Source organism: Dermacentor albipictus, chromosome 3 (assembly GCF_038994185.2).
Source record: "Dermacentor albipictus isolate Rhodes 1998 colony chromosome 3, USDA_Dalb.pri_finalv2, whole genome shotgun sequence".
NCBI classification, from domain to species: Eukaryota; Metazoa; Arthropoda; class Arachnida; order Ixodida; family Ixodidae; genus Dermacentor; species Dermacentor albipictus.
The window spans coordinates 23,985,215-24,012,468 of NC_091823.1; the positions used below are offsets into that span (position 1 = coordinate 23,985,215).

General features: G+C 47.0%; 2 protein-coding genes across 3 annotated transcripts in view; one reads left to right on the forward strand and one right to left on the reverse strand.

Annotated features, from left to right (window-relative positions):
• Positions 1-731: 731 nt before the first annotated feature.
• On the reverse strand, positions 732-27,226 carry LOC135903880 (uncharacterized). The gene is made up of 30 exons (XM_065434313.2): positions 27,078-27,226; positions 26,111-26,261; positions 24,019-24,162; positions 19,678-19,832; positions 19,398-19,609; positions 19,240-19,316; positions 18,238-18,522; positions 16,893-17,186; positions 15,653-15,909; positions 14,958-15,114; positions 13,891-14,309; positions 12,964-13,177; positions 12,191-12,400; positions 12,083-12,136; positions 11,903-12,025; positions 11,676-11,836; positions 11,415-11,612; positions 10,869-11,115; positions 9,960-10,768; positions 9,620-9,743; positions 9,406-9,543; positions 8,861-9,122; positions 8,628-8,799; positions 8,359-8,569; positions 8,098-8,297; positions 5,869-5,995; positions 3,617-3,846; positions 1,791-2,029; positions 1,490-1,692; positions 732-1,003 (listed from the first exon to the last, which is right to left on the reverse strand). The coding sequence occupies exons 2-30, from the start codon at positions 26,259-26,261 to the stop codon at positions 870-872; spliced, it is 6,207 nt and encodes a 2,068-aa protein (XP_065290385.1). The 5' UTR covers positions 27,078-27,226; the 3' UTR covers positions 732-869.
• LOC135903923 (RWD domain-containing protein 2A) overlaps positions 21,981-27,254 on the forward strand; it is a 481,045-nt gene continuing 475,771 nt past the window's right edge. The window contains exons 1-3 of one of the 2 annotated variants that reach the window (XM_070535230.1): positions 21,981-22,308; positions 22,368-22,639; positions 22,723-23,144. In XM_070535230.1, coding sequence (XP_070391331.1) covers positions 22,111-22,308; positions 22,368-22,639; positions 22,723-23,113 — 861 coding nt within the window. In that variant the 5' untranslated portion in view covers positions 21,981-22,110 and the 3' untranslated portion in view covers positions 23,114-23,144. Of the gene's footprint in view, positions 22,309-22,367; positions 22,640-22,722; positions 23,172-27,254 lie in introns of those variants that run through there. The other variant, XM_065434390.2, reaches the window with a different exon arrangement.

Consider the following 27,254-nt stretch of genomic DNA (forward strand, 5'->3'; position numbering starts at 1 on the left):
ACCTGTTTCTGTTTAACAATCGGCTAAGTGAAAGGGCAAAAAAATTCTGATAGTCTCCATATAATGCAAGAAGAGAGCTCCCGTAACAAACTATCGAACACACTTTGGCCAGAAATCGCAGAACTGAATTCCTCTGGAATGCGATAGGTTTCGTGAAACGTGCGCATATTGGCAAACTGCTGTAGTGAATGACTTCCGAGAATGAAATAAAAAAATGTTTAGCGAGGTGTGAAGGTCGGGCATGCTCTGTTGATTCCAGTGTAGACGCTCTTATAATGAAATCAGCGAGACGCTGAAGCGGATCCTTTCATCTGAATGCATGAACGCTTTAATATGATGCTGTACAGATGACATGTTTGAGAGGAAAGTTCAACTAATCCATTTTTTTTTTTTGGCATCAAGAATCCGGCTACAGTTTTAGCCGGTGCAAGCAGTGGCACCGGAATCATCCGTGAATCAAGTCCTTCCAACAATGCAAACACTTGTGGCGTAATGCGTGCAACAATTGTCACAATGCATTTAGCCAGTGTGGTGGGTTATTGTGCTTTGTGTGCAACGCGCGTCAGCATTGTGCATCTCCTTAAACGGTAATGAGAAGCATAGCACTGTGCTAGTTACCGATATCGTACACGTAATATCGCGCGAGTGAGCAGCTGCACATGAATTTTATGTTTTGTCTATCGTGCGTTATGTGGCAAGATACGTGAAGGTAACACTCGGACAACGAACAGTAGCGTTGTAAAAACGTGTAAAATTTTATTATATTATGTCGTAGTTACAGTTCTATGAACTAGATAACAAGTGTAGATGAGTCAGACTCAAGAATTTGTAAAATTTGTTAAGAAAAAAAACGCTAAACAAGCGCCTGTCTAAGGATGGCTGTAGGGCGTTCCCTTGACCTTGGAGGCCAAGATCACTGCCGAAGGTTCTTCGCGGCTGTTCGACAACGTGACGAAGTGCAGGCCATCGGGCCTTTGGAAAGTCCGTACCTCCTTGAAGGATTCTGAAAATGAAAACAGGTGGCTGTTTAGGTACGACGTAAGGAGATTTAGGTACGACGCAAACGGAGACCAAAGCTTGAACCCCGCCGGCAATACAACCATTGGTCAGTATGCTAACTAAAACGTACAGTCTTTGTCAAAAGCATGCGGCCTACTCCACACCTTGACGATAATAGTCTTTAGGATTCCTGATACGGTTCCCATGGCAGCCCTGACACTCCAGACCTCTGTAGAGTCAGTACCAAGATATTTTTCATTCCCTAGGGCGTTGTCACTTACGGCATACCACAGGAACTCCATTAAACAGCCTGTGGCCAACATGGCGGTCGCAGGCGACGTAGCCGATACTTTTGACGAAAGGTGCACCGTTAGAGCAAATACGAATTTATTTATTGGTTGTGGGATCTGGCGCTTAAATGTGTGCGTGTACGCAGCGAGGCAGAACAACGTCAACAACAAGGCAATTACGCCATTAAACGGCACCGTACCATCCACGTGAAGAGATTCTTGCTCAAGAAAACCGGAAGCTCCTTTGTAGGCGTAGACCTTGAGATTCTTTCCCACTCCGCGAGAGCGCACGAACATTAGGGTCGTGCGGCCGTCAGGCGATGGCAACCAGCTGATGGATTGCACGTCGCCTGCGAACAACTTTTGCACTTCCAGCATCTCCTGGTGGTGCCCGGGAACGTAGCTGGACGCAAAAATACAACCGCATTAGCGATATCCAAACGCTTGCACGTGCACTTTGAGATTGAAACGCGGTAGTATTGTTTGCGAATGAGACTGTACTTGTACACCGACGTGGGCATGTCCGCGCCGGCCACACTTCGCTGGCCGACCACCACGAAGCAAGCATCACGGTGCCCAAGAACAGCCACAGAGCCGACGGAGACTGCGGCGATGCTGGCGATTTTCTGGAGACCACGCCGGGACCAATGGTACGAGAAGACGCGGTCGAACTGGCCGGTCTGCTTGGCCGATACGGCTATCAATACAGAGCCGTCTTTGGGACAAAGCTGGGCTGATACCTGCGTGGACATTTTAAATGCGCGAGCATTTGTATGCTTAGAATAAGCGGAAAACTGTCCGTCCGCCACGCAAGACGATCGCTTTCAAGATAGGGGCCGCAAGAGCGAGCGAATTGATCTTCGTGCTGCCTCTCCCTGCAACATCAACTAAGCGAAGAGCACTAAGAACTAAGCACTAAGAACTAAGCGCATACGAAGTTATCACCAGTCTGCGCTCTGTCATCGTAGATAGCTTTATACGGCCCGTGCGGCCGCGCCATACGCAGCCGTTGTCGGTGTTAGGTTTATCACGGTTTGTGATGGTTCGACGCAGAGGGATAAGACATTAAATAGCGATAACGACTTATGCTGATCGGAACGTCGTCAGCGCATCTGGCGCCGCCATCCGTAGCAGTTCGTGTCGCCGCACCGCTGTCGTTTGTAGTGGCTGGATAAAGTTTCATAACATTGATAGTGACCCAGGGACTCGTGGCAACGAGTAAGAGGCACAATGCTCACGCATACTTTGACAACTCGCAGAGAAGTTTCTGCGTGAATTTGTCATCGCATCCCTTCTACGCGCACATGTCATTGTATGCATACATGCCATTGCAGTTAAATGTGCGATTTGACTGCCTTTAGTGTCCGTATTCGGGAGAGTAGTTTCGCTTGCGCTTCGAAAAGGAGCAGCCGGTGACAATAAAGGCGCCAACTTTTACGTTAATTACATATTAGTAAAAACTGGATGTGCGGTATCGCGATCCACGTTAATTTATGTGGTATGGCTTCCATACCGGCATACATGGAGGAGGTCGGGCGAGAGCGCAGAGATTTTCTGGAGCTGGGTATCTCAATTTTAATACCCATTTTTCGGATGCGGGACCACGCTGGCCCGATGTTGGAGGGAAGATTACGTCACAGTGAAAACGACCGCGCCACGAGATCAATGTCTCTATGGGACTATGTTCCCGCTGCTAAGCACAATAGGGCAGAATGAGGCAATAAGTGGCAACAATTAAAGACTGAACGCCACGAAGTCCTTTTGCGACACGCCTTCAGTAATTCAGCGCGATTTTTGTTAGGCTATTGAATAGCGATATGGAGAACTGCCACCAAATTGTACTAGACGGGAGACCCGTCTCGAGATAAACGAACATGAAATGATAAAGGTGGAAGCGATGTAAAATATGACCGTAGGCCTTTAGATAGAGATCTGCACAGGTTATGCTTCACATGTATTAAAGAACATCGAATTGTGTGGATACGAGCAGTTATTACTGGCTAATTTTCTTCGAGAGCAATTCGACAAATAGCATGCACGCGGTATGCACCTGACAAGCTATATCAAGTCAGCGTCACACCACAACTCAAAGAAAAGTTGAAACATCGAAGTAGCTGTAAATAGACGTCTGCTATTTTGTTAAAATTGTGTTATTAAGAGAACTTGCGCAATTTCCTTCTGCACAAGAAAACATGCAGTAGAGAAAGCGCGCTTGATTCCTAGTATTTCGATTACAAGTAAGACTGCGGTACTGACCTTCTCCTGCTGTTACGTTGTACAAGAACTGGGCAGTAACAATGAGCAAATTGAGTAGAGTTCCCCTTTACCTCGTGGCTGTAATGAATGGGCAAGTTCTGGTGAACGATGAATCCCTTGGACGTGTCATGGACACAGACAATCTTCAAGTATCCGGCAGCGGATACTGCTAGACAACCGAGTGCTTCGTAGTTGAACGGGGATACGCTCTTCAGGGCGTCCATTCTGAAGACTTGGTACAGGTTGAGAGATTTGGTTGTAGGATTCCACCTGAAGATCTCTACAGAGCTGTAGCCCTCACCTGAAAAATATTAGGATGAGTGATAAAAAATCATTATCATAACATTGATAATGACACTGGGACGTGTTGAGACGAGCAAGTGCCACAATGCGTACGCATACTTTGACAACTCGCAGAGGAGTGCCTGGGTGAATCTGTCGTTACATCCCTTCTACGCGCACATGCCATTGTATGCGTACATGCCATGGTAGTTAAATGTGAAATATAAATGTTAAGTGGGTGTAATTGATAGGTGCAACCACGTTAGGAAACAGCTTTGAAATTGTACCCAATGCCGAGTGCAGCGTCAATCTACACGTGGCAGCACGAAGCATATGCACTGATAAAAGTAGCACGTTGCGACGACGGCGTCTGCGGGCATGAAGATGATGCATTGATGCGGTAGTGTACACGGACCTGCTTCAGCACTAATTTTGGTGGATGTGCGCATGGCCGCATTCTTAAAGCAGGCTAGTATGCGTGGCCGCGGCGCCGTGTCGAAGCCTTTCAGAAGTGTAGACCATGGCACGCAGCTAGCGAAACAGGCCATACACCCTACACGCTCCATTCTAAGCCTTTTGGGCGAACTTAAACGGGTGTTAGACCTCAGCACCAGTATAACTGGCACAAACGCGAACGATAGGGAATCGAAATCATTACGCATGGCTATATACTGGGCAGAATGTACCGATGAACTGGTAGATATGCAAGATTGTAGAGGGAAACTTGGGAGGTCAATCAAGATCGCGCTCTTTTGGATCCCCTACACTTGGAGTTTAAAGAGAAGTCTGTACAAACCCGCTGAGCTACGTTCACCGATAATCACAGGCAATCGTAGAGTCAAGTCAGCTTCAAGAAAACGCAATAAAGCTTTTGCATCCTTGCCCTTGAAACTATTCACGAATGTCCCGGGATACCTTTTTTTTTTGTTAAGTGGCTGAGACTTGGACGTAACCGTCTCCACTGTTGAAAGAAGGACAACGGCCCAAAAAGTGCTCTATAGTTTAGACACACCATCAAGATTTGCACCTGTAATCGTCGTTCATTCAGGTGAGAAACGAATAATAATAATAATAATAATAATAATATAACGAATAAGCGTTCCTAAACACGATGCCCTACCACATGCGCCAAGATGAAGTTGCTTCGCCACGGGAGCGTCCTGGTGGCAGGAGAAGCATCAAGGAAGGGTCGAGCGAATAGCAAGCGGGAGTGGGCGAGACCCGGTGAACTGCATTGCCGAAGCGGCATGTGGCGAGTGGTGGAGTAATGTGGTGTAGGCACGCAGAGATCCTGTTGACGAGCAGAGTTTCATTTGTGTTGTCATAGCCGGTAATTCTGCAATGGCTCGAGAGCTTAGCTCCAATCTCGAAAGCTTGGTAGTGAGTGCACCTTGTTCAGAAACCAGTTGCTCGTGAAAACCATAACCTAGGGCACACTGCAGAATATTCTAGGGATGCCCTCGAGTTGCCGCAGGTGACCCAAGGATTATGCGGATGTTCAAGCACGTAAGTGATGGCACCTTGAAAAGTGGCAAGTGCTGCTGTTGTAGATGTTTAGACGTAATATGCGACGGAACTGTATAAAGAGCCAAAACCTGCGATCGATGCGATAATCCGCGCCGCTAAAGCTCTTGTAACTGGTAGGGCTAACCTGGTTAACGTAACCGTGATCCAAGTAGGAATAGATTAAGTGAACGACAGTTGCTTGAAGTCTAGCGGACACAGATCCGACTTGAGTTCAGGAATTGAGAGGGACACGTTACAGATGTTAGGCACGTTGCAGGCCCGATGTCGGGTGGTGGCGAGTCTCGGTGACTAGGGAAAAATTTGCGTAGTTCACATTTGTCTCAAGGACGAGCGTCGAACTGCTAGGACATTATTAAAACCAAGTATTTTAGTACGAAGATGCAGGAAGTGGGGGTGGTGGGTGCTGCAGTTGTTGCAAAACATTCGACTAATGTGGCCGTTAATGCACCAGGTGCTATAAGGGTTATCGGGTGGAGAGGAGCATACAGTAGTCTGATATATCAGCATGTCTTACCATGAATACCTAGGATGGGCACTTTCTTTGAGCACAAGGAGACCGCATTTGCATTGACGACAATGATGTAATCTGCTGCTTGAGTGGATAAGAAGTGAAGTGAAGAGCCTTGGGCAACTGGAGTATCCTGCGCATGAAAAACAACCCCGATTTTATTTTTAACTGTAAGAAGCCGAGGGGAAAAAGCGCAAACATTCCAGCGTTCGCCATTGATTCCACGAAGACTCGAATCAATGCAAGAGACCTTATATAACCAGTGAGAAACGAAGGACGGTCACCATGTTCCTTTTTTTTTATCAACCATTTTGCCACACGACGTATGGGGCAGCTCCGCCAAGCGCTGCAGTTTGTCACCAAAGCTCACCTAAACGAGCGAAGTAAGCTACTGGCATTGAGATTTTAACTACTTGGCCACATACGCTGAAAACTGACGTTCCACTTGAGCAGACAGTGCTTAAGCTAAAATATCATTTGCATTGCTTCCTCCAACGAAACTTGCGGAGTCAAGGAGGGTATCTATTAGCGCAGATAAGAGCGGCATTTCTCGATATTAAGTTGAGCATTTGAAGGCTTCCTTATCATGGAGGAAAGAAGATAAACGAAATGGCATTTGTGTGAAGAGGAAACGATAAAAACATTCCTAGTTTCTGGGAGCACTTTTCTATCGCAGCTGCTAATGGCCTTGTGCTTGCCATAATGTGGCCAGGTGGTCGTCACCGTATAGAAGGTTACGGCCTGGGGTTAGATCTCCGGGGCTAACTAGGAGGAGCTCGAAACTACAAACTGGTTGCTAGACGAGACGCATAAATTCGCACAAACTAAAAATGCGAAGGCAAAATAGATGTCGTTTTCGACGAAGAATAAAATACATAACGCAGCAAAAGGTCTCAAAGTCGCTTGGCAGGCTTATGCGTTTACGTCATTTCTTAGCAACTAGGCTAAAGAAGGAATTGTATTCCACTATGCATTCTCATTTTGGTCATTGCGTGTTGACGAGGGGAACAGGTAACAAAACTGATCAAGGTAAGCTTCCTGCATGACAAAGTGAAGCAATTGGACTACACAAATCCGGAAATCGCATTGATACGTTGGACCATGTCAAAGCATAGCATTACTCATTGCTGCCTTATGTATGAAATGAAATTGAGAATACATATATTGCGAGGTATCGAGAGTTTTCAGTGCCTTTGCTCGTCAGTTCCCGAGGAGGAACAGTGGCCATAATTTGCGTGAAACGCACAGACTTGTAGAGCGCGAAGAAATCACAGAAAACGAGCAATGAACTCGAATTATGAATGTGTAGTGAGTACCCTGGCATAATTGAACAGGCACAAACAAGTGCAACTGCTAAAAAATGTCGATGTTCGCTCACTTATTTGTTAAATATGTGAAGTGATATGCGGTCTAATTTGGGTACGGTTAAATGTGTGTACTGTTGTCTCACATTTTGAACTTGCTGCGACTGCCTATTTTGTCCCTCGTTATAATGATCTGTACAATGTGTGGCAACAACGTTTAATAAATGCGTGAAATGTTATTAGTACTTTGTTATTGTGTAACTTCAGCATTTTTGTATGACAGAACTAGTCTTCATATTTATAAAACAAAGTAGACTTTGTAACAAACACTTGCCGTTGCGCACAGCGCAATCAGTACCCCGTCAGAAGGTTGATCACCTACTTTTGTCTTCACCCGCGGCCAATGCTTTGCACTGTACAAAAAAAAAAATGAAAGAAATGGTATTTCAATGCTCCTCACAAGCCTTCATCTGCAGCCGCTTTGGAAGAGCGTTCAGTGATGCACGCAATGTGCTCAAGTTGTTATGGAGGAACCGCCAAGCCGCTTCAATGCTCTGAAAGTTTCTGCGATACGCAAGCTAAAGCACTAGCTGATAATTTACTTTGGAGACTTCAACCTATAATTCCAAAAAGAATTTCTTTAGCTTGTATGTGCCGACGATCATTGGGGACTCGTAGGTACGAGTTGGAGCTCTTTTCAACCTATTTTGTCTACAAATTCGACAAGACTTGGGCCGCGAAGCGTGTTTGACAAAAATTCTTCGAATGATGAGCGTTGTGGGAGGATTAAGTTTCTGCAACAGAAGTAAATTCTTGAAAGAGACTATAGGGTTTTACTTCCTTAGCGCACCTTGTAAATATTGTTAGTTAAGCAGTGACAAAGACGACATGAAATGGGAAATTAAAGAACTCATTACTAGTTTGCACTTGCCTCTTGCACTGGGAGTGCTTTCGTGTACGGCCCCTGGAGTTTGAAGATTTTCAGAATGCCGCAGGGCTGGTGACGAAAAGCCGGTGAACTAATAACGAATATATCTGAAGAGTCTCGCAGAGGAGCATAAAGGGCAGAATAGGATGGACCCACAGTGAAGACAAATATCTGCTCGTAGTAGGCGAGGAGAACCGCTTGTTCTGGGGACGAAAGAAGCAGAAGCGACTTAAGTTTGCATTTAGGCGCCATAGTAATATATACCTTGGAATGCGGCGCTGAGTTCATTAATTCGGTTCTTGTGTTGTCCGAGCTGACGGGTGAGCGCTTGCAGTTCGCCGACAGATCTGATGCTCTGCTTCAGCTCTCGTAAGCTGACGTTTCCAATGTGACCTGTCGTATGGAGTGTGGCAATGCTTAATCCACTTGTGAACCGTTTAGGGGCAGTAACCGTGTTGTTCCTGCTCTTCAGCATCTGCAAAAAATGTATAGGGTTAAGTGGTGTGCAGTAGGGTCACGGGCAGAGCACGTACGGCCTGATGAACAAATTCGTGAATGTTGACACCGTTCAGGTAGCCCGTGACGCGGAGATCGTGTACAGCTGCATTGCCTAGTACAGTTTTCTTTCCAGTTATAACTTGTTCCTTTGACGTCATCAGCAGTTCACTGGATGATACCTTGATTCCGTCCACGGTGCCCTGGACGCTAGAATTCAAGGTAGACGATTATAAGCTTCGGTTTAGAAGAGATAATGAAGGGGCCTTACTTTGCGTTGCCGGTGTGTACATTTCGGAGAGTCTTGGCACCGCTAATTCTGTATTCGCGGCCATCGTTGAATACGGCGATCTTTGCCCAAGCGGCCACGTCGACGCCCTGCAAGCGCGCAGACTCCGGCATAGTCAGGGTGCCAGCAATGGTTGTGTTTCCGGTGACTGTCAACGTTCCGGAGACCACATTGGTGCGGACTTTAGTGAAGACGTCTAGTGGAAGCTGCAGTCCATTGATCTTTCCGTTAACATGCACGTCCCCTGTAGAATAAAAAACTCGCGTGTCACTCTCCTTAGAAAGATTACCCTACGACCTTTTAGCTTAAACTTACGAAGGACATAAAACTAAGCAGAACATCGAGACACAAGGTGCCGCCATTGGCGGACAGAATGGCAGGAGTTGTGCGAGCGGGGCTCGGATGCTCTACAGAATACCTAAAATACCACGCTGTCATGTGGTCGAGGTAGAGTTATGTAAATAAAGGAGTGCGGATGTAAGGCACTAACAGGAATGATAACGCTAATAGCTATTCAACCGGCTTACCGCCGAACGCAGCGTTGTGGAACTTGCAGGGCACGGACAAGGTCTGATCGCCCACTGTCCGCAACGCAGAGCTCACCAATGAAGGCAAACTGAGCCCGTTCACCAGTGGAGCCTCGACGCTGCCGCAATGCAGTGAACCTGAGATGTGAAAGCGAACCGAATTAGACCAAGGCGAACCACACACAAACGTAACTGTATTTGTGTGCCGACATACCATGTATATGCGCAGCGTGCATTTTCAGCTTGGTTTCGACAATCTGGTCTTTGGAAACGCTCATGTAATGATCTTTCAGATAGTCGAAGTTGAAGCCGTTTAATGTACCCCGGAGTGTCACAGGCTGAAAAAAAAGTACAAGCAAGCTGATGTACTAGCTGTATGAGCTAAACTGAAATCAGTAATGTTAAGGAACGACTCTCGCGTCACGTAAATTCATATACATTAGCGTCTACAGCACTTGAAGCCTAAACCAATGCACATGGAAAATCGGCGGCGCGAAAGTGGCGCGTGTACCGGCATCGGTGTTCAACTCCCACTGTCCAATAAGTATACTCACCCCTTCGATTACGATGTTCCTGAACCTTTTGCTTCCTCGCAGTGTCGCAGGAACGTGTGTCTTGGCACAAGTTGAATCCAGCTCCCGCATATCCACACCATCGATGAGCCCGTCGACCTTCACACCCCTGTGGAAGGTAACATCACCTAGGACGGTCGTGGGGGCAACGAATTGATTGCCGGAGGCAGTCAGCACTTTTGTGCAGAGCTCCTCGACTTTGACCGAATCCACAAGTCCGCTGACCCACATGTTTCCGTCAACATTGAATCCCTTCTTCATGAACTTTCTCCCGGACACCGTTACGTTCTTTGTGGCGTCGACAACTTCTTCAGATACATCAATGCCCTGAACAGTGCCGCTCACATGCACATCAGCCATGGAGCCGAGGAACTCGAACCTAACAGGGCCTGCAAACATCGTTGACTCGTTTTTGAAAGCAGTTTTGCTGAATAGTTCTTGTATATTAACTTCGTTTATAGTGCCACGGACTATGAGTGGCCCGAGAGCTTCCAGACTGTTTTCGAAGACGATGTCACCACTGATCACTTGATCTACTCCTTGAAGCATCCAATTGCTCATGTCATCTTGTGAGACACCATCCAGAAGAGTTTCGAATTCAAACCTTGGCGACGTTATGGTGTTGGAGAATACCTTCTCTCCTGCGATAACTTGATTTCCTTTCAGCTGAACAGCGTCCAGGTAAAGTTCGCCGAGCGAGACTCCCGAGAAGTTGCTTGTGCGCACGTTAGCGTGGCGTGGAACCGTTAAGTTGCCGGTGAAAATCTTGCGCCCAGAGACAACTTGGTGAGCTGGTAAAATAACGAAAGGCAAGCAGCGGCGACAGGCCATGAAATCATTAGAGGAACGATGAAAGTACGCGAAAACGCTGTGTACAAAAACAGTACTCACCAGAGTAAAGCATGGAGTCCTGAAGAAGTTCCGCTGCACGAACACCATTGATCCTGTTTCTCACGATGAAATTGTTGGCCGTCAACCCACCGTCCACGGTTAGCGTCTCGAAGTCCTTAGGAGCAGTGATTAAGCAGTTTTCGTCGAGGCGACAGAGATCAGCAATGGCCACACCGTTTATGGACTCTTCGACGACAAGGTTTTTTACGTGTAGGTTTCTCATGAAGACTTTAGGAGCACGAACAGCCTACAAAAACGGGCATAGTACCAATTATAACTGATGTTGAACGTATATATTATTTTAGTTAAGGCGAGGGATACGACTATCCATGTATTATCAGGAAAATAAAACTTAAGACCATAATCGTAAGACCAGTGAGCTGTCAGCGCAGACATTTTGCCACTAAACTGTACTTATTTGCGTGATGTTAACGATTCTCGTACGACTGTTAATGCATTGACTGAACCACTACGTTGTGCCTAGAAGCATGCCTCGCAGGAAAACATTCACCGGGTGAAGCGGTGTTTAACGAGTCGAAGATATACCTGGTTACCGCGGGTCAGAAGCGAATCTTTCCAGACACCGAGGTTGACGCCGTTGACGAGCCCTTTAACGACGACTTCTCCAGCGAGTCTGAGTTTGGCGAACACTTTTTCACCGTGCATTACTTTCGGCCCACGCCGCAGAACGAAGGACGACGGTACGTGAAGTCCATTGATGTCTCGGCAAGTGAGATTCCGTACCTGTGCAGCGCGCAACAGAGCAAGCTTAAAAACCAAGATTCACTAAGGCTACCTGCAACGTACCTGCACGTTGTTTGCGAAGACAACTTTCTTGAAGTTTGGAAACACAGGTGCGTCTATGCGGATGGCGTAGCGATACAAGTCGTCCAATTTGCGATCGTTGACTAGTCCCGTAACGGTTACTTTATCTTCGAAAATAACCTTGCCTTTGAATGTCCACGTCCCTAAGGCGGAAGTTAGAAGCAGTATTTGTGAGCAATTCTCAAAGGCTTATTCACAATTTTTTTTACCATTCATAACGGTGGTGCGTCGCCTGCGCAAGAATTCGGCCAACTGGGATAAGTCCACACCGTCGACAAAACGTCCAACGGTGCTGTGTCCGTCGATATGTAAACTGGCAAATGTCTTTCGCCCTGTAAAAGGGTATGCACGTTTGAGAGCGGCAGGAGAGAGTATTGCATTTTGTTTACCTGTGATCCGCTGTATTGGCGTTTTCACCAGCATGTCAAGCTGACCCTTCCAGTCTGTAAAGAATAGTTATTGGTCATGTGGAATATGCGCAGAGTTTTTGTACGCACCAGAGGTCGGATGCGGAATGTGCCGAATTCCATTGAGAGCGACGTTTACATGGAGCTCCCGTGCTGAACAGTCGGCAAGGAACACTTTTTCAGCCGTAATTGTGACGTTCTGGTTGACCAACACAACGTCAGGCCCTGGTATCTGGAGACCATTGACAGTACCGCGGACGCTGACGTCGCTGAACTGGACATTCATATATTCGTGGGTAGCTGAAGTGAAAAGGGCAAGCAATGCTACTTATTTGCTCCATGAACTGGTTGGTGCTCATTTCGGTTACATCGAAACGACTAATTTCGAAATTTCAGAACAGCAGTTGAATGGGTGAGCTATATGTAGAACCATACTTGTCGTCCCTGCATATATGGCAAAGCATCGTCACCAGTGAGGAAGTTTGCTTATCTCCTCGTTGCCCTGAGTAGTATAAAGCGCATGTGACCTACACAAATATCAATGGCTTTTTAGACAGCCATTCAAGGAGTAGCATGAAAAGACAGCATGCTACTCGCCTCTATATTATACACTAGTATAATCTGCATGCTGCCGGACTATTTCACTTCTTTACTAGGAGCGCTCGACAAATACTCGGACACAGCTTATTCGTCGTAATTTCATAGTACCAGTATGAGAATGAATTCGGTCAAAGAAGATATGTAATGATAAGAGCTATGAGACGAACCTTGAGCCAAAGCTAGCGGACGCACAATTCCCAGCAATCATGAATTGTACACTAAGCCTCCAAACCATGAAGATTAACTTGTTCTGGAATGGTTACCTGTGACGACTTGGTGTCCGTGGACCCACATCACTGAGCGCCAGAGATCATGCAGGTTAACATTGTTGAACAGTCCCGAGTCACTGATCTGCAGCATACCCTCTGCAGCGAAGTCGCGCACAATTTTGCGACCAGTTATGACGTGGTTTCCATGACGAGTCAATGCATTCCGGTAGAATTTGTCTATGCTAATGCCATTGCAAGATCCAGCAACCTAAGGATAAAAAAAGGATGTCATTTTGGTGCGAGCTTTCGAGCTACCGTACACAGATGCGTTTTGTCGCTCGGAAATAATGAGCTAAATTTTTAGTAAGAATGCCCGTACGAACAGGACCTAGAATCCAGCTGCGCATAGTAGACATATCGGCAAATAAAATTCAGGTAATGATGGCAGCTGTCAAGAGATAAGCGATAGATCATTTCTTCCCAAACAGGACTATTCACAGAGTAAACGAGGTGGTTGTCTGCTTTGCTGCTCAACGATTGCCTCAACGATTACAACAATACATTTATATAGCCAAGTACGAAATATTACATGAACACATAACTTTAGAAGGAAAGTGCTGGCGATATTTCAACATTGTCATGGTCTTCGGCATTGTGGTTTCATAGCAGTGCTCTTTGGACAAACAATTATTCAATTGAACCACCGAACGAAGCCGATTTCATTGGCTATGTTATCACTGCCACTGCAGTTCACCTAAAAAAAAAAAATCTGCAGTAGATGTGGCTAATAGCCCATATGTAGATTTTAGCATAAAATTAATAACGAGGATGTCTAATGGAAGTGCAAAAGTTGCTCTCTCGCAGTAGCAGTCCACTAGTGAACCTGCAGAAAAGCCACAGTTGGGCCCCATCCTTTTCCGTATTCACGCGCTCATGGGTAAAAGTATAGATTTATCGTTAACGCACTGAAGAGCAGCTTACGTGCAAGACATGAGCAGTAGCATCTATCATGGTGAGTTCTGCACTCTGAATTTGGTCGCCTTCTGTGAGAAGGAGATGCTTAGGCGAGAAGACCACGCCACTAAGGCCAGCAGTGACGACGTCGTTGAGGGCATGGACCGGATTCGCGAAGCGGATGTTGCCATTGAGAGCATGATTCCCAGAGACTGTGACGATAGTCGAGACGTTTAGTCCGTTGACGGGCCCGTCTGCCTGCAAGCTCTGCACACTGAGGCGCTCGAAAGACATGGGAACGTTGGGGAACTGAGGCGCGTTGGTGAAAAACAGGCGGCTTGGAAGGTTGGAGACTTCCTCCTTGTTCAGGTAAATGGTCTCGAGCTGACCAAGTTGGCAGCCGTGCGCCGGACAGTCCAGTGTGAGGTGATCAAAATGATAGTCCCCTGGGCAACACGAAAAAAAGTTGTTACTGTGGCATCATATAAATGAATGAATTCGCTATAGTCCGTCTTTTCCTCATTTCGCATTGAAGTGATCAAGTGGGGAGAACGCAGTGAATGGCCCTAAATTAAAGCAACAGGTACACGGGTACAAAGTACGGCGGTCACGAGTAAGGGGGAGTGTAAAGCTTTCACAAAGGTCGCAGAACATTTACGTCGGACTGTGCGCTTAACTGTGCTTCTTGCATACGTAGCCACGTTGTGCAGCAAAAGTCGCAACCTCAATGTGTCGGAAAATATAAACCCAGGTGAACCACCGCCTCGCATTTAGCACCTTCTGGGGTGGTAGCAAGGCTTCAAGCTATAGGCAAGGCGAGGTCTTATTTGGACTTTTATGCGGAATGCAAAATCGAAATAGCGGTCGACAGAAATCTCTGGATTGAATGGTTGCCACCTAACTGAGGCTATCTTCTATACTCGCCAGTTCTGCAAAGTTTCCATCTGCGAGCTACTCGAAACCTTTTACCTGTTAATCTTACTTTCGTAGTCGAGAAGTCCGAGAAGGCGCTGCATTACACTGAACACATCAGTTTAATATAATTCAAGGGAAAAAGAAAATGGTCAATCGGTCAAAACGAACACCCAGCATACCGATAAGCGTTTGGTCCCCGGTCAGCTTCAAAGCATCGTGGAGTTCGGTCATCATACCACGTAGGGTGTCTTTCATTGCGTTCAGCTCTGTTTGGAGTTTCTCAAGTTCTTCGAGATCGTTAACGCGGTAGCGCTCCCCAGACGCTAGTTCTTCGAACTGAAAATGAAAAGGAAGAAACTGAAAGTACTAATCTCAACGAACGGTGCATAAGCGGAAAGGTTGCACTAGAGGTCGCGGACAAAGGAAAAGAAAGGGCGGGCGACTTTTCTTACATATACGACTACGTGACAAAGCTCTGAAACATTGCTTTAAAACACCACGGCAAATATTCCTTTCGTGAAATTTCTTGGGCTCTTAAAGCATTTTACTGCAGTGATAGTAATGTTGGCTTGGTAATGTACAGCCCGATCAAATGAAGTCGAACTTTTCGACAGTGAGTAGGTATAGCGGTGCAATTTAGTGCGAGATCGAGCGCCTAAGATTGCCATCTGAAGTAGCTGAAGGATGCAGAGAAAGAACAGAATAGGTGAAAGGCAGAGGTTGACCAGGTTAAGTGTCCGGTTGGCTACTCTGCACAGGGGGATGGAGCAATGGCAGAAAAGGTGCGAGAGAAAGAACAAAAAGAATTCATCAGTTCGCATACTAGTTCGCATACAGAGGATGCAACTGCACATTATGGTGACTTGAGACTCACCTGCTGAGCTCGTATGGCATCCTGGACGTACAGGTCCTGGAAAACTACTTCCCCCGGAATGCGTATGGTCTCACGCTTATCTACGTAGTACACTTGGTCTAACTGGGAAACAAGTTTCTGAGCAGACTCCTCGGTGGCCAGCTGCGAGGACTCCATGCACCAGCGTAGGCTGTCGTCGTACCAGCGCTGGATCTGGTTGTCGTGGTAGAAGTCGACCTTGTACGCGCCTGGACCTTCAGTCGAAGGGTTCGATACGGCTGGTTGGGAAGGGAGAAAGCATCTCAAGCTTAGTCAGCAATAATACGAATAATGCAAAGAGACAAGGTGCAGTGTTGGAATTTTTGAAGTACGTGCTGGCACTGACTGGAAACCACTGGACTTCCAACTAGTACGTGCAAAAAGCAAGTCGTTCGAGCTTTTGATATTTCGTTGGCGTATTGTACGAGACGAGTTCTTCAAGGCTAATAAGCTACTGACGGCCGCTCACAGGTATGAATGCTAAGGCTAGTGGCACAATCCTTTTCATGAACGAGCTGAAAGCTCTTACTGGACCGCAGAAGAGGAAATTAGAAAAGAAACAGCGAGGGTAGTGGGGTCGAAATTGAGCGAGCGATCGCATTTTGCGTATTATGTTACCAAAGCTTTACTGTCCTAATGTGCATTCAGCCAATATTTTAAGCACACGGCAAGTCGCTAGGGAGGACAAGAATCGCAAAATAGCAATTGTGCAAGGTCCAGAAGTGAAGGCGGTCAAGATTACCGACATCGTGATATTTAGTAGGGTGATGAACAGGGCTGACTGGAGCACATTCACGATTACGTTGGGCCGAGTTGCAAGACGAAATATATCAAAGACTACAAACAAGGAAGGACGAAACGCAAACCATCTTCCTTGTCGTAGTCGTTGAAATTTTCAGTGTTAGAACTCAGTGGAACATAATCATCATAATATTTAGTTTACAATGAAACATGGTTCAACATCGCACAGCGTTAGCGATTGGTTTACTTTATGGTTGGTGCATTCGCCACATGGTGTTTGAAATTATATCCAACTGGGAGCTGTTGGATGGGGCTGGAGCCCTTTGTATGCGAAACGAGTTATAGTTGAGCTATTCGCGTTAGCTGGAAGTCGTTTACACAAGCACGTACGATGCGTATATGGACATTCACACAAAAGTGAGCGCTGGGCAGCGCGACGTGCCCAAAGCTGCAAGCGGACGGAAAATACATGCACGCGCACCAAGCAGCAGATCCCGAGAAGGCTGCAGGAGGTGGAAGGTCAAGTCGTGCACGCCGGGTCCTATCGTCGACTGGGTGTGCTGAACTTCGGCCAGGACGAAGTGCCAGCCGTTGAACTGATAGAGATGCACCGGCTCGTACAGACTGCCCACGGCCAGAAGAAACTCGCCACCGGCGCCTTCGTATGCGGCGATCTTGGTAGCACCCGTAGTGTGAAGGCACTGGAACGGAACGAATTTGCCGTCCACGTACTTGTAGACGACCGAGTTGACTGCGTAGTTGCGGTGGTCATCATCTGCAGCAAACAAGTTTCGCTGTCACTGTGACGACGCCTCTTAACGTGTGCATATGCATGAATGATATGACCCATTCCGTATGAACAGGCCTAAATTTCCCCATCACACACACACAAAAAAAACATTGCTTTAAGTGCGGCCGTGTCCAACTGAGCTGTTCACCTGTCTTGAGCATTCATTTGTACAGGAGACTGCTATGCAGAGAAAAGCCCCTCTTGAGCGTTACGTCAATCATTAGCGCACACTTGCGAGTAGCAAGTCTTTACAGGCAGCGAGGTCGGTTGTAGAATCAGAGATGCCGTTAGCGCATCCAAGAAGTCCTAAAGTCACCCAGAGGTTGTCGCGCTATCTTTGTTTCCAGGCTGCTCATACGATGAAACACGGTTAGCAAGTGCATGTTCTGCTATGTGCGAAATGTGATGTCCTGTCTCAAGATTGTGTACCACATCAGGCCATTGACACCGCGGCCGCGCAAATAGCCTTTAAGATTTAGCACAATTCGAGGGCGTTTCGTACACCGTGGGCTTGCGTGGCACACCGCACGTATACGGCTTCACCTACCAGTGTTATTCTCTTTCCATGACGAGTCACACGGGTGGTGAACGAAATACGGCCGTTTTACCGAAATGTATACGAAGTGAAATGGCGTCTTCGTTATTAACAGGATGAGCTAACATGGTGACAACATGGGCATGAGCGGTAACTGCAATAGTGACTTGTAAACCGTGCTTTCTTGTTGAAATTCTGGAAGGAACCAAAGAACACCGCACGAGAACTTAATTATGCAAAAGTAATGACTGTTTAAGACATTTCTCAAGCCGAATGAGAGTTTTGTACAACTCCGAGTTAAGATATTGAACGTGGGCTTATCTCACCGAGGAGACCGTTTTAAGAAGAGTACGGGTACACCTAATTTAATACGCGGTCGTGCACTGCCAACTCGCTCGAACCTCTACGTTTGCGAATCGTAGCATTCACATATGCATACGTGCCGGGATAATAGAGCAAGTGGAAGCGATGAACTCAACAAAATTTAAAGGCAAGTCTTACATTGTTCGTATTGGTTAGCGATAGCCAAGAAGAACTCCTTCGTCGAAGAGTCCGGTCCCAGTGTGAAGAACTCTGCGTCCGTCGCGGCGTACGTGGGAATCTGCTGCAGAGTCTTCCACGTGTTTCGGGACAGGTCGTACTTGTAGATGACCGTGCTCACTTTGGCGGTGTCCTTAGAGAAGCGCTTGTTGACTACTGCCAAGAAGTCCAGGTTGTGAATGGAGAACGGCTCGAGGTCGCACACTACCCTGCTTTCCACTTGGGCATACTTGTCGAAGTATGTGGCTGCGGAGAATGTCCAAATTCAACAAAGTAACCTGTATTGAGCGCGGCGGCACGACAAGGCAGTCTACCGTAGATCATGTCAGAAGTATGGAGATGTTGACGAAGTGTGGACTTCTGCGCACAGGCTTGCACGATGTTTCAGCTTCGAAAGTATGGGTTACGATTACGTACGCCAATAAAGTGTGATGTGCTTAAAAGCACTTGCACACATAGACAGGTTCCATGAACATTTAGAAATTTGCGTAGAAACAGAAGGTCACCTCACTTATGTATGACGGAAGCTGCAAGCGTCCCGACGCTCAAGTTTAGTCTGATTACTATTCAGCGAGTACATCAGGTGTACACGTCGTCTTAGAATATATATTCAACGCTGCCGCAATATAGAAAGTTATGACGCGTTGCTTTGCAAACACTGTTAATGCTTTCTTGTGAGCATGTAACATGTTCAGGCCACTGCCATGCGGCTTTGTGAATTGTTTTGCTTGCCTGACGAGTATTAGGAATACAAGATTCTGTCAATGAACATAAGCCTCATGTGACCTTAAACTGTCGCGTTAATGACGAAAAAAAATGCACGGAATGAAAGTACTTGCAAATTTAATGCTTAGCTGTCACTTATGTACCAAAGGGACTAGAGGGCCCTTGTATGACACGGCGTGAGATCGCGAAAGATTGCAATGGGGATAGTCGGGGCAAATATTTCAAAATACGGTATACCTCTCCAGCTGTAGATAGAAGTGAACGTCTCCTTCCCGGAGTTCGCCAATGCCAGGTTGAATTCTCCGTTCGACTTCCTGCGGGTACGCAAAGGCAGATGCAATGTTTAATTTGTGCTACCTCACGTGTCGCACAGTAAATAATGTAGCAGTACGAACATTCTCCAAAATGCAGCGGAAGTCGGAGAAGCGCTGTTGATAGTGTGGTCGATGTATATCTTCCTTGTGTCCTTGTCAAAGAATTGAAGCTCAGCGCCATTGGGAAGTCCAGCATCAGCGGCTACGATGTAGAGCTTGTTATTAAAGCTAAATCCCACAACATTTCTCGGGTCAACGCAATCCGTATAAGCAACAGGAGTCCACTTGCTGCCCTGTAAGAAAACAATATTTAGGCAAGGGCAAAATAAAACGGGGGAATGAGGGCGAGTCACGGGCTTACCGTCAAGGTTCCCACGGTAAGTCTCGGTCGTATGTCTCTTGACCCCGCAGAAACGCACACCACATAAGGTTCGCCGGCGTAAGGCACGAAGCTGACAGACAGCTGTCGCTCACACAAATCCGAGAACGGCGAAAGACGCTGAAGACGATGTACGCCTGCGAAGACGCGCACACCAGGTTTGTAGTTTTGAAAGAAACAGAATAGCAAAGCTGGCTAGAAAGTGCCACAAGGAGAGTTACAAGACCTCCCGCCTCTTGGACAAAAGCAACGAGAAGGTCTACTGAGAGTGAACAAGCAAGCGAGTGTGGCCATATAAGCGAGGTGACGCCACCAACATTTCTTCCGGGGCCCACTGGCTGTGCACTAGCAAGCCGATACGAACGAGTGTTTTCGAGTTGCTCAACTATTGAAGTAATAAAATTAAACCGGAATCCGATAATGAGGCACGCCATATAGTGGGGTTCTTTAACGTGCACCCAATGCACCAAAGTCAGAACTTCGCCCTCAAGTTGAAGTCTATGAAAGTAAATTGAAATGCACAGAACCAAATGCTTTTTGTCGTGAATTTCAGCTGCTCGTTCGTAAAGCGTTCCGCGAGTCGGAGGACGAGCGCCGGCATCTCAGTGCGCCAAAAGCGAGACATTTGAGATCATTGCACGAGAACTGAAAGCGTAATGTGGCAATCTCAGAGGCCACGCAAAACCCGACACATTCGGTACTGTTCTGCTCTACTACCACAAGTAAGACGTAGTTCTAATTAGCAGAGCCTCGCATACCTCCGTTTCTCTTCCGATTACGAGACCGATTACTTTCGTCTGGATATGCTCTGAGGGACGAAGTGCATAACATAGTTCGAAAAATGCTAATGTTAATTCATATTACAGGGCCATTAGCTTCTTGGCCGTATCGGCGAAAAAGTTTACCGAGGCAACTTGGAATACATTCAGGGCAATACTTGATCTCAATCAAGAGGTCGGTCTCCGAACGGGATATCCAGCAATGGATTGCAACCATTTCTGCAGAGAACTGATCCTCAGGGTTTTCTGAAGCCGGAAGGTAAATTAGGCGTTACCAAAACTACCTACTGGTGCACTGAAGTGCGCCCAAGGTACCTAAACTGAACTAAACCGGGTCGTTACGATTTTTTCACTCTAGAACGAATATAAAAGATCGAAATGAATAGTTTTCGATTCAGGCTATCAACCTTCTCGGGAGATTTTCTTCGATGCATTGTCTGAACATATGACTTAACTATGCGGCCTCTGAATGCACACGAGCTTACGGTCATGTTAGTTGTAGCTCTACTAAGGTGGTTTTGAAGGTGTCACGTTGTAAGGGACTCGTGTCAGTAATACACTCGTCAACGTGCGAAAATGGTGAGGGCGAAATAGTCGTCCAGCGGTGGAAAACTTGTCACGTGGTAGTGACGGTGAAGAAAGCAAAACTGAATGGCGAAACTAGCGTTTTAGTGGGCGAACTTGTGCCCACGAAAGCAAGTTACACTTAAAGCACAACGATAGCGGCGAACAAGGTCGGCGATCGTCGGAAATCAGCGGGTCAAATGCGTCGGCTTTTTATACGTCAGTCGTGGAACGTTCAAGAGTAATCGCTGGGACCCACGTGTCTTCCACAAAGTTCTACGCCATTCGCGTCGCTCGTACATGAAATCAGATTACACAAGATTCCGCGACAGACAGCGGATGGAGCCATCGATAGCATTCCAGACACTTCCGATACATCCAGGCGCGTCCTGCGCTGTGCGATAACATTTGTTAGGCGGTGAAATGTTTATCGGGTGAGCACAAGTTGACGTGTCACTATGCAGAATCTGACATGAAGCAAGTTCTAGCTGGGCCAACAGTTTAGAGCACACCGACACGACCGTTCAATGAAAACGGGTTTATCGAGTGCCGTGACCCTGGGATGTAACCTGAAGGAATAGCAGCTTAGAGCACCGTCGCGTCCTGGCACAATTATTTTATACTCCTGTAATTCGTAAGTTATGCAAAGACATTGTTTAAACTGGTTGAACCTGTTATTTTTTGCTCGCTCAGCAGTAGAAGCGAAATTGCGATTTTCGCTAACGAGAACGATAACTGGAACAAGGATAGTTTCAGTTCAAGACCCGGATTGAAATTGCCTTTCGCTAAATTTGTCAGGACAACGGCATCATGCATATAAGGGGTTCGTAGGTGCTACTGAAAAGCAACAGCAGACTTCGAAATAGCCGAGTGGCGAATACTTGTACGTTTAAATGAAGCGCCATTTTATGCGCTTATATAGGACCCCGGTAGATGGCGGCACCCATTCTGCTGTGTGCTTTTTGCAAGTATGGCGCCGCGCAGGCAGTAGCAGCATGTGGTATGTTTTCACATGTGATTTAACGTCAATTTCTTCAGTCTTTCCGCGGAATGATTGATACCGTAACAAACCATGGAGCGGGAGAGCTTAAGCGAAAACCTTGGATTACAGCTCGCAGAAGTTGAAATGCTATCAAGCATGTACCCTCGAAGCGACGAATTTAAACTATTGGGTGCACATGCTGTCAGCGAATTCAGAGATTTTCTGGACGGAAAATGCGACGGGGTCACGTCTTCTTTAGATTTGAACTTCACGATCAGAACGGAAGCGGTGAGTGTTGCGCTGTTTACGCATCGGTGGATGTAATAAGCGCCCGATTTTCTTCCTAGGGACCAATAGACCTGGACGTTCATTTGCCGCACAACTATCCTTCAGCGTCACCGGAAATCGCAATCAGAACGGATTGCCTGGATAGAGCCATGCATACTGCCTTGACGAAGGAAGCCCTGGAGTTCCTCGCCTCACAGCCATCTGGATCGCTGGTTGTGGGCGACACTGTCGACTGGATCAGGGAAAATTTCCCACGGTTCTGCGCTTCACCAGTCACCCAAGAGCCCGTGCTGAACAGCCAGCGTTTGTTTACAAGGTTGTGGATCGTTAGGTAAGCTTTCGTAAAGCGCTTTTTCGTTTTGCGACGGAGTTCTGACCGCATTACGCATTCATACGATCTGTTTGACTTTTCAGTCACCACATATACAACAAGAATAAGCGGAGGCTCATCCTCGAATGCGGAAAGGAAGGAAATTTGACTGGTTTTTGCCTCCCGGGCAAGCCCGGAATAATCTGCTTCGAAGGCCCTTTGGAAGAGTGCCTGAATGCCTGGTCGACGATAAAGAACCTCACGTGGAAAAGGATAGGCCTGAAGCACCAGGAAGACGTGGAAGTAGTTGATGGGCAAGATGTCGGAAGTCTCAGGAAGTTCGAAAAATTTTCCGAGCTTGCTTTCAACACTAAACAAAACGCTAGTAGGGACCACCACATGGACATGGGCGAATTCGCAAGGTTCTTGAGTGAACACGGCTGTGAAAACATCTTCGAAGTGCTTTTCGGAATCGAGGCCAAGATAAACAGCTAACGTTTCACGCTTGTTTATTTGTAATAAACTTGTCTAAAAACAGGGTGTGAACATTTTCTGATTGTAGTATGTGTGCGTCATTCTATTCATGACGTTGGCGGCTTGTAAATCAGAGTTGCTATGTAAAAGAATACGTAAAACCTAGCACCTCGTAAGTTCCGGGCACTTTACTCGATGTGGACAGCGGTTTGAACTTTCGAGGAAGCAATGAATGTTGCCGCTACTGTTCTGCATATTGCACGATGATCCTTTTAACCACAATAGCTTTGGTTTTATCTAGAGGTTGGCGAATATCACATTTGACCAATAAGAATAGTGAAACTCGGGCGAATATGGTTACAGTCGAGTATAAGACATCCATAAATATATACATACGTATATATGTAGAGAGAAATTCAGGCTACCTTCCAAACGTAAGCACTTGAGCGATGCTAAAAGGTAAACAAGTATTTCAACAGTTTCGACCGGTGGACCGATCATCAGGGTTTACATTCTCTTGTGAACACTCATGAAGATCGGTCCACCGGTTGAAACTTGGAATAAAATACTTGTTTACCTTGTAGCATCGCTGAAGTGCTTTACGTTTGAAAGGTAGCCCGAGGAATTTGTTTACATATACAATTACGATTTATGATATAAAACACAGCTTCAGTGGGCGCCACAATTCTGCACTGTAACACATGCTTGCTCGTGGTGTCATGTCAACTTGCGTCTGTTGGGTGATTACGCCCCCTAATAAAGAATAAATTGAGGTTCCACGTGCCGAAACCACGATCCGATTATGAGGCACGCCGTAGTTTGGGAATCGTAATTTTGGACCACCTGGGGGTTCCTTAACGTGCACCTAAAGCAACGCTTACGCTTTAAGTTTACCGATATTTCGAAATCGTCCATACGCGACTTACCGAGACTGTCCTTGATTGAGACGTCGAGTGATGTGCTGCGCTTCCCTCGTCTTCGACCGGAATCGCTGGGCAAGTTGTGCGCTGCTAAAATGGAATCCAGAAGATCCTCTACCGCTTGGTCGTATTCGTGCAACGCGGTTGGCCCTACAAGGGGAGAGTTATTTTCTGGTGTAAGCATACAAATATTAAATGCACAGTTCTCATGCGACAAGCTAGAGACACGGGGCAATCATTGGTATCCGCTTATTTATATTGTAAAGAAAAATTAAATTGTGCCGTTTCACGTTCCAAAACCACTACCGGACTACGAGGCACTCAATGCGCGGTACACGAGCGTTTATTGCATTCCGCCCTTAACGAAGCGCGGTCACCCCGGCGAGGTGGCTGACACTTATCACATGGTGTGGGCCTGCAGGCAAAATTCGGCTCCCCCCCCCACCCCAACCCTACCCGAAAGGACTGGGAGGCGGCCCTCCTTGGTTGCTCAGACCTTCATGCCCAAAAGGCCTTGGTCAAGAGGGCCAGGCTGGCGGCTTCGACCAATGGGGTCCCGGACTAGGGACTCCACCTAGTATGTAGGGCTCCTGCGCGAGTCCACACGTCTCTTTCGTAATAAATACTTTCCACCACCACCGGCAGGCAGAAAGCCCTCTAACTCAGCTGTTCTACGGCATAGCCACTGGCTACCACAGCAGATAGACGTTAGAATGGCATTGTTTCAGAGGTTTTCTTCGTAGAGGGTCTACGAGACGGCGGTGTTACATGTTTAGCCTCGATGTACTGCCAGGTATCCTTAAGGCAACGGTATAACATTTCTACGAGGACTGATGTCCATAAGGTATAGATAGCGGACCACGAACGCGAGCGATGTTTTATGCACTTGTAAAAGTTTCGCATCGATCCACACATGCGTCCGAAGCTCGGCAGTGGGTGGTATAGTTTTGAACCCTTTATAAATGAACTGGTTATCCGTTGATAGCGGTATGCACGTTGCGATATGTCTACATAAAGAGGCTGATAACTTTCAATTGCCTGTAATTAAAGCACACACGTTACGAAACATGCTGCACGCACGTATGCGTGCAACGTTTGTATGCGGCTCACGTGATGAATCGCATACGATTCATCTCATGAAACTGATTTCGCGCCAACTTCAGCACGGCACGAAACTGAAAAACATGCGCGTAACGCTGTCATTGGTCGACCCCCGGGTGCACATTAAAATTTGCGCGCTGGACAGACATAACGCGCCCTCATTTGCACACAATATAAAGTTGGGACGACTCCATTATCCGAGGTCCGCAGGCATACAAGCCGTGCTTCATACGGAGTTATCATTCGTAAGTTTACGGAATTAAAAAAAAAAAATTCCGGATCCGTTCTGGAGGGCAAAGCATGGTAAAGATCCGGTTCGATACCCTGGACGCGACACGGTGCACCAGTACGCAGTGTAACCGGGGTCTACCGTACGACTTGAGTCAACCCACAGAAGAAGCTAGCTTTATAAACGGTGGCGATCCATTGCTGGATATGCCCTCCGGACGCCAGCATTTTGATTGATTGGCCGCTTGAATGAATTTCAAGAATGACGCCGGTTTGGAGATATGGGCCATCAAACTCGCCGTAAAAATGCACTGTCGTTCCAGTAACTCTAACAAAACGCGCATTTATGAATCGAAACACAAAACTGGGGCGCCTATGCATTTCGCCCCACACGTTGGGAAATAACACCTCGGAACTGGTTACATTTCTCCGAGGAGAGCAAGCTGAATTCACGTCGTGCGTAAAAAAAAAAAAAAAAATCTGGAGCGCTTCCAGAAGTAATTTACTGGAGAAGCTATATGAAGCTACACATTTTGAAATTTGCCACTCATCGCTCATAACATGCCCAGTATTCGCACAAATATAAACAAGGATGCTCGTTTACTTAACCGAAGACACCGTAGAAACGTGCTAAGCGCCTCGCATTACGCAAGAAAATATGGAGAAAGCGAGTATTTATCAATTATGTTGCAATGCTTGTCGGACAGCCTAAACTGCAGTTTCCGGACCGCACCAAACACTTGGCTTAAGTGGGCGGCACTCTTCTCACCGGTCTCGTTGAGAGTCGTTTCCGGTGTGGCTACCGTCGTTCGCAGTCCGGGAATGACATCCGTCAACAGGCGTGTCCAGGAGGCGTGCGCTGAGGCTGCCGCAATAACCATCAAGGCGGCGGTCAGCTGCCACCCCAGCGGAAACGCCATCTGCATGGGGCGAGCAGACGACATGCGTGCACCTATCCACGAGCACAGACCACGGAGACGCGTGTCGACCAACACTTCGAAGCACGCACGCGCATGAGCAAAGGCCCGCGGACAACGGGTTGCCGGAACATGGATTTCGCCGCAGCTTATTCACGTGTAGGGAAATCGGCTGCTGCAGTCCGAACTTCACCACACGAACGTCACAGTGCGCTCGATGTTAAATTGTGCGTCTAGGAAAAGAACATTTTTTTTGCTTGTTTGTAAGAGCCTGCGGTCCGTACACTTCTGCATGCTCACCGGTCTAGTACATACGTGCGACGAAGGTTCCGCAATTAGCCAGCGCGCTGCACATCTGCTTCCGCATCTTGCGAGTCGTACTGCACAATTTTGCGAATAACGTCTCGCTGCTAAGAACCTCGCTACCTTTGCTGTCAGTTTACACGGAAAAATAAAGAACAGAGGGAGATTGGTTAGAATCTCTTATTTCGAAAAACAAACGGCTGACAAGAAATGCTGACGTGGCGTCGGTACACTCTCGAATTCTTACACAAGCAGCCTCCAGTGCCGTTGTCATGTGCCTAACACGCCCACTGTGCTTTTCCTTAGCAGAAAGGTGTGAAGAATTTCGCTCTAGCAACAACGCGTTATTGCAGTCTCCGGCTGCAATAACAAATGCTTACGAATGAAAACCATGTTGCGCATAGTACGGCAGAAATGTGACAAAGTTTTAACAAGGAATAGGACTCTCTACATACTACCATTTTTTTTTCTCTAATTATTCAAAGGTAATGTGAATGAAAGCGCCGCCACCCTTACCTTGCAGTCTTCGCTGCGCGTCTGAAGCAAGCGTTCCGATGCTCAAGCCATATATAACTTCGGCATCCACTCGGTGTTTTCGTGTCATTGGTTGGTTCCTTTTCTGCATTGTAACGATGCTCACGCTCCTGAAATTCACGCGGTAACGCCCACCAAAGGCGCCGCTCTAACGTTATA